Source organism: Parus major, chromosome 26 (assembly GCF_001522545.3).
Source record: "Parus major isolate Abel chromosome 26, Parus_major1.1, whole genome shotgun sequence".
Classification (NCBI taxonomy): domain Eukaryota; kingdom Metazoa; phylum Chordata; class Aves; order Passeriformes; family Paridae; genus Parus; species Parus major.
The window spans coordinates 4118929-4130290 of record NC_031795.1 but is presented as its reverse complement, the minus strand read 5'-3'; the positions used below and the strand labels follow the sequence as shown (position 1 = coordinate 4130290).

Here is an 11362-nt window from a genome sequence, read left to right as displayed (position 1 = left end):
CTGGACACCCTGAGTGTGGGATCCTGTTCCCTTTCCAAGGCCATCCCTGCTGGGATCTCGTGGCTGCAGAGCCTGGAGGGAGCAGCAGTGGAGGAGCAGGGAGTGATGAGCACAAGAGTCTCTAGACACAGGCAGTAAAGAGCACTCAGATCTCAATTAATTACCCAGCTATTAGAATAACCAGCAGTCCATAGGATACATTTATTCAGCTGATGATAAACTCGCCTGGAGTGCTCTTGTGCCAGGTGTTGATTTAAACCTGTCCTTTGGAGGTCAGGGCTGGCACTGAGAGTGGGCTTGAAAAATGCTGTTATTTCCAAATGTTGTGCTTTGCAGGATTGCTGTGCTGCAGAGGCCTGCTTTGTTTATTCCTGCTGCCTTTTTAGGAGTCCTTTTGCTTAACATTTGCTCAGCCTTAATTGCGTGGCCCTGGGTTTTTAACAAATTAAAACTCTCTGTAAATATTTCTATCAAAGCTACAAGATTGGGATTAATTTCACCAACATCAGCCTAATTTGATTGTTTTAATATTTTTCATCCAAAGCTCTGTCTCTCAAGTCCTGCCCTGAAATGCTGCCTGGTTCAGTTTGTTCTTGGTGTATTTTCATGGATCACAGGTAGCAAAGGATGCATTTGGGTTTCACAAGCCCAGAATGACTCCTGAGCACAGAGCTGAGGTGTTTTCAGCAGGACACCACAAATCTGGGCTGCCCAGCCTGGAGGGAAGGGCTGCTCTCCCTGGGCAGTCCCAGCTGTGCCTGGAGCACGGCAGAACGAGAACAAACTTCTGAATTCCAGGGAATTTGGCTGTTCTTGTGGCTCTGGGTGAGTCCCTGCCCTTGGAGCGTTCAGTTTAACTCTACAAAACCCCATCATCTTCAAAATAAAAGTGTTATCTGCTCTGTGTTCAGGCATGGAAAAACATGGGACTTGTCTGGGAGCACAGGAGATGGAGTTCAGTTATCTCATTGTTGAGACACAGGGAAAATAGATTTATTAATGCCTTTGATCCTGAAGGATTGAAAATTAACAGTTATAACCAGTGATGGTTATCTGAGCCATCTGACTTGAATAAAAATGTGATTTTTTAAGCCAGGCTGCAATGCCTTCCCTCAATCTAATCGTTTGTTGATATTGAATTTTGAAATATAATATAAAAGTAATCTTCAAAGTTACTTACAAGGAGATTGTGTTAGGCCAAACAGCATTAAAGTTTGTTTAATGTCATGTTTGTCCAGCACATTGTATAACAGGGATAACAGGGAGTTAATTCTTTGCTGAGAGTTAACAGCAATAAATTGTTTCTGCCATAGCCCAGTAGTTTTGAATTTCCTGACTTTGGGGACTGAGGCAGCTCTTTGATGCTAATGAAATATTACAGTAATGGGGAAGTTTGCATTAACTCATATTTATAAAAGGGTCACTAGGACAGGATGGAGGAAAAAAAGAAAAAAGATAAAAATGTGTGTGTGAGTCCCAGAGCTTGGTTTGCTCTTCTAGGAATAGATGGTCCATGGCTGCCTACTCCAGGATCTCATCCTTCCCCTTCCAAATGTGAATTACATTTTAAAACAAAAGGCCTTTTCCCCTTAAATCTTCTATTTTTGAGGCCTGTTTGAAAGCTAACTGGCAAAGGGTTAATCAGCTGTCATGTTGGGAAGTGAATTTGAATGAGTTATCATTAAATTCTTATAAAAAATTGATTTCCTTCGAGAGAGATTCCATCAAACATTTATATAACCCAGAAAAGGGATGGCAGGACTGGTGCATTTATAAACATGGAACACTGGACTTAAAAAAAACCCCACAAAAATCTCTTTAAAGTGGGAGATGTTTTCTGTCAGTGGCTTCAGTAGCAAAGAGCCCACCTGAGCGAGGTGGGGTGTGACACGTGAACCCCCCTTTGGGTCCCCAGTCCTCCCAGTGCATTCCTGGGAGGACAAACTGGTCCCACTGGGAGGGTGCAGCAGCAGGAATTGTGTTCAGTTCTGGGCTCTGCAGCTGAGGAATGACAGGGAGCTGCTGGAGAGGCTCCAGCAGAACCCAGAAAGACAATTTGGGGGCTGGGAGGGGGTCCCACCAGTCCCTACAAACCTCCCCAAGGGATGCCAGGACGGTGCCAGGCTCTGTTCAGTGACAGGACAAGGAGTAATAAACCACAAACACAACAAATTCCACCTCTACACGAGGAAGAGCTGCTGTCCATGAGGGTGGCAGAGCCCTGGAACTTCTGCCCAGGGAGGTCCTGGAGTTTCCCTCCCTGCAGATGCCCCAAACCCACCTGGACGTGTCCCTGTGTCACCTCCAGGTGAGCCTGGCTTGACCTGGGTGATCTCCAGAGGTCCCTTGCACCCCCAAAAATCCTGTGGGAAGGAGTGAGTGCTGCTGTTAAATGTGAGCTGATCCCAATCCCTGTCCCAATCCCATCTTTCCCCCATGGCTGCAGACTGAGCTGGGAGTGCCTCTCCATCCCAGGCTGCCTCCACACGTGCAGATTCTCAATCAAGCCTCTTTTATTTTCCTTTTTGTTTTGGTTTGGGGTTTTTTTGGGTGATTTTTTTTTTTTTTGCTTGGCTGGTTTTATTCTTTTCTGATTGAATGTAAAGTCCTTTAATTCTCTGCCTGCAGCCCAACCAGCAACTGCAGCTCTTTTTCCAAGGCCTCACACCTGCCACAGCTTGTTTGGCACAAGAGCCAGGCTTCCAGCACTCGTGGCAGGAATTCTGTGGGAGCAGGGAATGGTCCAGCACTTTCTCTTCCCTCTCCCCCCACCCCTTCTTTTCTCCCCTCTTTTTTTCCCCTGCGTTTGCAAACAATGACAGTGATGAGACCCAAATGATGGGAGTTTTCATGTGAATTTTGCTTACAGAGCAGCACAGCAATCAAGCAGATGGTCTCTTTCTTCCCTTTTTGGATATTCTCCTAGTGGATGTAATCTTGCTGGCAATTCCAGGAAGGTGGGCTCCTTCTTGCTCACTTTCTGAGATGGCTGAAAAATCCAGGCTGCTTCTGATCTCCTGCTGATGAAAAGCTCCTTTTTTTCCCCTTCTGAAGCAGGAAAACTTGGCTCTTGCAGCCGTGGTGGAAATGAAGCTGCTTGATTGTCCCCCAGTGACATCATCCCAGTGTCAGCCATAGCCAGGAAATTCTTGACCATAACCACTTCTTGCTTCGAAGTTTTTTGCTCTTCTGTTTCACCCCAGCAATGAAATCATCCCCAAGTGGAGGCTGCTGGGTTTGGTGACTCTGTTTTCACGTCCAGGTCGTGCTCCTCCTTCCTGGAGTACACGGAATAAAGCAGTTTTCTGGAATTGTGGAGTTATTATTGGCCTTTATAGATGATCCAAATCTTGTCTCTCCAATAGCACTTCAGTGACTTGCTTTCCTCTTCCTTTGCATGGTGTAATTTAAGGCTCTTCCTCGTGTAGAGGTGGAATTTGTTGTGTTTGTGGTTTATTACTCCTTGTCCTGTCACTGAACAGAGCCTGGCACCGTCCTGGCATCCCTTGGGGAGGTTTGTAGGGATTGGTGGGACCCCCTCCCAGCCCCCAAATTGTCTTTCTGGGTTCTGCTGGAGCCTCTCCAGCAGCTCCCTGTCATTCCTCAGCTGCAGAGCCCAGAACTGAACACACAGGAACAAGAGCCCTAAAAAAGGTTAGAATTCAGGGGAATTCTGCTGTCAGACTTTTTGGATTAAATGAGTCTTGACCACTCTATGAAAAACAAGTCTCAAAAACTCAGGTTAGAATTCAGGGAAATTCTGCTGTTAAACTTTTTGGATTAAATGAGTCTTGACCACTCTATGAAAAACAAGTCTCAAAAACTCCAAGAAAACTCCACAAGCTGTTACAATGATTTAATCTTGGTAATTAATGATAAAATTCGCATGGAGTTACAGCTTGAGGAGCTGTGTGCAGCCAATGGGACAAAGACAACAAAACCCCAAGGCAACCAGAGGTTTATCCAACCTCTGGAAGCGCTCAGATCCCCATTCCTGAGCTCCTTTATTCATCTGGAGTTGTGTGTGTTTTTCCAGCAGTGCTGTGACCTGGGCTACCACGCCAGCCTGAACAGAGCCCTGAGGACGTTCCTGTCAGCCGAGCTCAACCTGGAGCAGTCCAAGCACGAGGGGCTGGACGCCATCGAGAACGCCGTGGAGAACCTGGACGCCAACAGCGACAAGCAGAGGCTGATGGAGATGTACAACAACGTCTTCTGCCCACCCATGAAGTTTGAGTTCCAGCCACACATGGGGGACATGGTCAGTGCGGGTGCAGCTGGCTCTGCCTGTTTATCACGCTCACTTTTGGTGAAGTGACCCCTCCAGGGCTGCCTGCTGGGCTCTTTGGGGAGCCTGGGAGGTTGGGGATGATGAAAGGATGAAGCAGAGATATCTCTGTTTGTAAAGTTTCTTGGCTGTCAGAGCTGGATGATCTCCAGAGGTCTCTTGCAGCCCCAGAGATTCTGGAGTTTCCCTCTCTGCAGATGCCCCAAACCCACCTGAACGTGTCCCTTTGTGACAAGGAGCTGCTGTTAAATCCCAGCTGATCCTGACCCTTGGCCCTTCACTGGGGGTGAAAATTCTTAATTAGGTTTGATATTAAATGGGAGTAGGAAACGCTTTCCTTCAACCACAGGTTGATCCCCAAGACAGCCTCTGAATTTTGAGAGGGGAAAGGCCAATATAAGAAACCTAAATGCTGGTTTTTTGCAGCATTTTGTGCAGCCTGAGAGCACAAATGCTTTGTGGTGGTGCTTTCTGCATCCTCCCTGTGAGCTGGGGCTGTCAGGGGAATCTTCATTTCTGGCAGGGCAAACCCCTCTCCTTTTTGTGTTGAACAAGACGTGGTTGCTCAGCTGGGAGCTGCTGAAAGCCCCCAAGTCAGACTGGTTCTGAGTGGGAGCACATGCACAGAGTGACAATTTGGGTCAGTTGTTTGCATTTCCAGATGTTCCCCTGAGCACAGGCTCCTGCAGACAGCCTCTCCTTTTGGGCTGGCAATTACAGCCACTGCTCCAGGCTCTTCTCTGTCTCTCCCATTTTCCAGACTCCAAATGACCTTTCCTGGATTTTTCTGTGCTTGTGATGCTGTAAGAGCATAGGGAGAAAAGGAATCACCTGCAGAGTCTCATCCAGGAGCAGCTCCCATTCACTGAATCATTTATCATTTCTCTCTCAAGGCCTGAGGAGTGTTTAGAAATGCAGCTGATGCTCTTGTTGCAGTGGTGCTGCACGCAGCAGATGAAATCAGAATGTGTGATCCTGTGTGTGCACAGCTGGGATAAAACTCCCAGTTTCAATTTCTGTCTCTGAAGAAACAGCCTCGGGCAGCGAGGTCAGTGTTTTCTTGTAGGAAAACCCACACAAAACCCAGAACAAAACGAGCAGCTCAGGGAACCTCGGTGTTCTGGTGTGTGTGACAGGTCCCCAGCCTGTGCTCTTTTTATTTCAGCTGCTCTGAAATCATCCAGGAGTGACCTGTGCCTGTTGCTGTGCCGTGCAGGTGGCTCAGCTGAGCAATCCCAGCCCCTTGTGCCCTTAGCCCAGGGTGCCTGGCTGCAGAACTGAACCAAATTCTTCATTTTTAATGTGGTTTATCCAAATAGCTGGGATACAGCACCTCCAGACTTGCACAGCACAGCATGAGCTGACATCACTGAAAGCAGCTGATGCTTTCTAAGCTCATCTTTGATGCTGCCATCATCCTCTGCTCGCTGTTCAATCCTTCTCCTGGTGAAATCCAGCTTCACCCAGTTTGGAAGCTCAGCACTTCAGGGAGTGTTTTAGTGTCTGATAAATAAATAAATGACTGCAATGCTCTGCTGTGCTGTTTCTCCTGCAGGAGTCCCAGCTCTGTGCCCAGCAGCCAGTCCAGAGCGAGTTGGTGCAGAGGTGTCAGCAGCTGCAGTCCCGGCTGTCGACGCTCAAGATTGAAAATGAAGAGGTCAGTGAATAACCAAAACTCAGCAGCCCCTCTTAGCCACTTCCAGTGGTTATTGGGCACTGATTGTGGAAGAATCTGGTTGTTGTGATCCTTTTTTGTTAACATTTGTGGTAAAATTCAAGGCCAAAGCATCTTGTGCGTTAATTATTGTGTGATCTCACAGCAGAGTTGGGTGTTTGGAGAGAATCCTTTAAAATCCTTTAAAATACCCCCCCATATTTCTCTTCCCATCCTTAACTTGATAAGACTGGCTGTTTTGCCAAGGCTGAATTTAGATAGCAAATGGAAAAGGAGGAATTTAATGTTCTGAAGTGAGTTTGTGTAACCTGAGTTAGTGATTTTTGTTTTGTTGGCTATCCAAGGTGAGAGGAAGATGACAGGAACAGGGATCTAATACCTGAATCTCTGTGTTCAGGAATTTGGGGGCAAAATTTACAACCCCTTTTATGTCTGGAAAGTTGATTCTGGCCTTCAATAAAAATGCACAGAGCAGCAGAGTCCTGTTTGTAATTAATATTTGATGCCCAGTAGATGCAGTTGCAGAAGACAATTTAGGGAAATCTTTGTTCCAGCTTTCTTTGCTTTGAGGTGAAATTTCTTTCCATCTCCTCCTGATCCCAGCCCAGGAGATCCCAACTGCAATCCTGGCACCGAGTCCTGGCAGGTTCAGGGTGCTGCCAGCTCTGTGCTTGCATGGACTGTGCTGTTAACGAGCCAGAATTAATTACACAGGGTGTGAAACCAGCAATATCTGTTTATTAGCAAAGTGCTCGGGGGGACTCCACTACCTCTGTTGTTTATTTACAAGAGAAAACCTTGAGGTTTTGTGTTGTCTCCTCCTTGCTGGGCAGGTTAAGAAGACGATGGAGGCCACGCTGCAGACGATCCAGGACATTGTCACCATAGAGGACTTTGATGTCTCTGACTGCTTCCAGTACAGCAACTCCATGGAGTCGGTGAAATCCACGGTGTCGGAAACGTTCATGAGCAAACCCAGCATTGCCAAGAGGAGAGCAAACCAGCAGGAGACTGAGCAGTTCTACTTCACAGTAAGGGGCTGATTCTTAGGGATTTTGGAGGTTTTTTCCCCCCTGTCTCAGGAAGTTCTGCCCTGTGAGGGTGGTGAGGCCCTGGTGGTGCTGTGGCTGCTCCATTTGGAAGTGTCCAGGGCTTGGAGCAGCCTGGGATAGTGGAAAGTGTCCCTGCCCATCCCCTGGGTGATCTTTAGGATCCTTCCCAACTCAACCACTCCACAATTCTGTCATTTTCAGATGATCCATTCAGAATTATCCTCACAACAGAGTGTGAAGTGATGCTCCTGCCCAACAGAAAACGCTTCTCTCACTGATTTTGGGCAAGCAGAGTGTTGGGCTTTAAAAACGTGTGCTCTCAATTCCCTGGAGATATTTTGGGATGCCTCTGTTGATTCAAACATAGTCTGTGGGTAAATTGTCTCAAGTTTGATTTCTTCTGCAGCTGAAAAGGAGTTTTCTGAGAAAGAACTTCATAGCTTGTAAACATGAAATTTCAAAACTAGTGCAAGCTAAAGAATGTTTAGCTCTTTCATTTTTTTTGTTATCATCTTACAGTTTCAGCCTGCATAAGCTTTTCATTGAGTCAGTGTTTTTTACAAGATGCTGAGTGCTTTTTGATATTGAATTTCATGCCAGACTGTCTTTTTCCTGCATCAGATTTATGTTAAACCGTTGAATTTGTTTCCAGTTTCAAAATATTCCCAAGCAGCAGATGAAAATCATGGATTTTACCCTGGATAATTTGCATTCCTTTGGGCATCCTTCACTTTCTTCCCAGAGTGGTGTTGCTTGTTAAAAATCTGAATTTTCAGTGCAAATGGCACTGACTTGGCAGGATGGATCATTAGGCCTTGACTTGGAAAAATCCAAAATCCTTCACTGAAGGTGAATCTGGCTGTTGAGAGAAGTGGGTGGAGAAGCTGCTTCAATTAAGGCAGGATTGACCACCCTGCCCAGGGTTATGGAACTAGAAAAGTGATTTTTAATTGCACTCTGAGCTTCCCCTCTCCAGGGAGAGCTGTTTTGAGTTCAGACAGGAGCAGGAGGAGCCCAGGGCTCAGTCTGGGTGGGATTTTTCTCTGTTTCATGTTGCTGGTGTGGTGCTAGAGAGAGACCCAGCCTGATCAGATGCTGCATTGATCTGCTATTGGCCAGGCTTATAAATAGCCTTGATAAGGATTTCCAGCTCTGAATCTGCGAGGAGCAGCTTTTTCAGTGTCTCATAAAACCCTCAGATGGGTGTTAATGAGGCCTGGGGGCAGAGCTTTGTGTAGGGGATAAAAAACAAAGTGCAGTGCAGAATTGAGATTTAATTCCCTTTTACCTGGTGATGTGCTGGGGGACTGTAAGAAAAACACTGATTTCAAAGAATATTCCTTATGAATGTGACTCAGGGAGGAAATTCCATGTGCTGCATTCCTAGGCAGAGCTCTTGGCTGAATACAGCGATGGGATTTCAGTGGAAGGACACTCCCTGGGGTATCTGCAACTGGAATAATCTGTATTTCCACACCCCCGTGTGCTGATGGATCTCCTGCTGGGCTTTGGAGGGAGATTTGTGCTCAGGGTGATTTAAACTTCCCAGAGTGCAGGGGAGGATGGGCTGAGCCCTGAGCTGCTGCAGGTGGTGAGGCAGGGAGGTGACAGAGACTTCAGGGAGCCAAAATCAGGGATGTGCTGCTGCTGCCATGGTTACAGCCCTGCTTCCAGAGCCAGGGATCCAGGCACAGCTGGGCACAGCTGGCACCACCAGGGCACTGACAAGGGGGGAAATTCCATTATTTCACCTCTAAACCAGCATCACTTTAGGCAAAATGTTGTTTTTTTACCTCTGGGAAGAGGAGGAACCAGAACAATGCTGGTGTGAAGTGCTGTGGGATTAATGCAGGTTTGTTTTTGCCACATGGGGAGAATTTTTTTGCCACTGCAGCTGGGGGATCCTGGTGGTGCTGGCCCTGTGGGAAGTGGATCCAGTTCCCCCATCCTTCAGTCGAGCTGGAATTATTCTTGGAGAGGGGTGGGAGAGGAAAATGACTGTGTTTTCCTGGCTGGGGATGGATCAGGATGTGCAGCAGTGGCAGAAATGGTTTTTTTCTTAATATCCTGAGCAGGGGGCAAGGCAGGGTCTGGTTGGGTTCTGCTGGTTCTGGCTGGGGACATCCTGCAGGGATTTGGGCTCAGAGATTCCCACCTTCCTCAGTTTTGTAGGTGCAGAAATGCTCCTGGCTCTGACTCCCAGCTGATCTTCACCTCTGAATTGTCACCCTGCAAAAATGAGGTTTCTGCTGCTTTGTTCTGGTTCCAGTTGGTTCCAATGAGTGAAATCCTCATTCAGTTCTCCTGTAGTTTGATTATTTTTATGTATTTTTTTCCCTCTGACTCTCTTTATTAATCCAAGAATCCAGGGCTAATTCATCTTTGTGATTCATTGAGAAAAGCCTGAAGCTTTTTTTTTTTTTGAATTAATTTTGGTTTTTTTCTATCAACATCCTTGCAGTGGGAACAGAATGTTAGGCATGAGGAAACAGCAAAAAAAAAGAGATTCTGCAGTGGATGGGAACATCTTTTTCTCCTTTAAAGCAGCCCCTGGTACCTGTTGATGTTTTTAATGACCTTGAAGCCAGAGCAAGTCCCAGCGAGTGCCTCTGCCCTGCCCTGCCTGGCCCACCTTAGGCTGGGCTTAAGTGTTTAGTTCTGCTTCAAAGGGGAGCTTAACCCTGCCAAGACGAGTTGATTTGCTGATCTTTGAGCTTCTGTTTGCAGCTGAGCCTTCCAACCCTCCTGTCCTTCCTCCTGAGACCCCCCAGAGCCAGATTCACCCTCAGCTCCCCCTCTTCAAACCAGTTATTTTTGCAATTTGTGCTCTTTGTATTTTCTACTGCAAAAATTCAACTGATTAAAAAAATTTAACTGAGCAAAATCCATTTAGGGCTCAGTGAACAGATTCTACAGGGATATCCCCCCTCCAAAAAAAAATGGAATTAATTTTTCATAGTGGTGAGGGCGCTTCCTGTTTTCTTCCAAAACAACAACAACAACAAATTTGAAATATTAATAAAGGAAGCAGGAAACACTGAGACTTTCCAAAGGTACTTAATTCTTGTGAAATGTTTCTTTCAATGCTGTCAAGCAAAGGGACATAAACCCAGGCTTTTGGCAGTTAATTAAAGCCATTTTTGTTTGTTGTGTCAGTGCACACCAGGGCTGGGGAGCCCTCAGGGGAAGCTGAGGAGTTCCTGGAAGGTTTTCCCTCACCCTCACTGCTGCCCCAGTGTGGGTTTGTATCAATTCCTTTATTTCTTGATGTGTTTTTTTCTGCTTGCCTCCTTCCATCCTGCACAGAGGCCGCTCCTGCAAAGGCCAAGCGGGGTCCAGGCTCTCCTGTGGTTAAAAATAGCAGTTTTTACCTCGAGGATTTGCAGTTTTAAGTTGGCAGATCAGACCTGGCAGGAACTGGATTGAATTGGGGAAAGCTGGAAGTGTCCAAGGCCAGGCTGGACAGGACCTGGAGCAACCTGGGATGGTGAAAAGTGTAAAACTGGAGGAGCTTTGGGATCCCTTCCCACCTAAACCATTGGAGGATTTGATTCTGACAAGAACATTTCATTATTAAACGAGGATCCTCTCTCTGGGCTCGTTCTGCTGGCTGAAATTTGAAGATCTCTCAGGATTCCAGAGGGTGCTCTGTGATATTTGCAGAGTTTGTGGTTTTGAGTGTAAATACATCCCATTTCCAATGTGGGCAGCCCTGTGCAGCAGAGTATTTCACACGCTGCAGCTCAGTGAAGATAAATAAAACTGCTCAGAACTGCAAGATCAGAGATGAAAGAGCTGCAAAAAAAACCCCAAAAAAACCCCAGCATTTGCAGAGCTGTGGAAAATCAGGGAGCAGCAGGAAAAACACGTGGCTGTACAATATCCCACCGCCAGAATAAATCTGAACTTCAATAATATCTTCATTTGTTTTGTCCTTTGCAGCCCTGTGGATCATCCAGCGTGGAGACAGACACAGGGTTTGACAAGTAAAGTGGGGTGAGGAAGGTTAAGTGAGAGAATAAGCACAGTAGCAGCCTTTTAGTTGGTAAAAACAGATTGTTCATTCACTGAGGGCTGGATGACAGCTCCTCTGATGGCTCAGAGGATGCCAAACATTCATCTGATCCCACAGTGGAACAATGGAAATTGCCCTGCAGATGGAGAATTGACAGAATTTCAGAATTGTTAAGGGTGGAAAAGGCCTGGAAGATCGTTGAGCCAAGCTTGGTTGGGCTCAAAATATCAGTGGGCTGAGCTTAAGGCTTAGCCAGATGGAAAAGGCAGGGTTTAGTTTGTGCTTTAAATGTGAATTTCAGAGTTATTCTGTTATTGTCAATTTTGGTGTCA

The 11362-nt window shown here is 46.5% G+C and overlaps 1 protein-coding gene across 1 annotated transcript in view; it reads left to right on the top strand.

Moving 5' to 3' along the window:
* The window catches only part of SRGAP2 (SLIT-ROBO Rho GTPase activating protein 2), a 104440-nt gene that overhangs the window by 58550 nt on the left and 34528 nt on the right, over nucleotides 1–11362 (top strand). The window contains exons 7-10 of the mRNA XM_033519847.1: nucleotides 4037–4261; nucleotides 5844–5945; nucleotides 6797–7003; nucleotides 10958–11001. Of these exons, the coding sequence (XP_033375738.1) occupies nucleotides 4037–4261; nucleotides 5844–5945; nucleotides 6797–7003; nucleotides 10958–11001 (578 nt within the window). The remainder of the gene's footprint in view (nucleotides 1–4036; nucleotides 4262–5843; nucleotides 5946–6796; nucleotides 7004–10957; nucleotides 11002–11362) is intronic.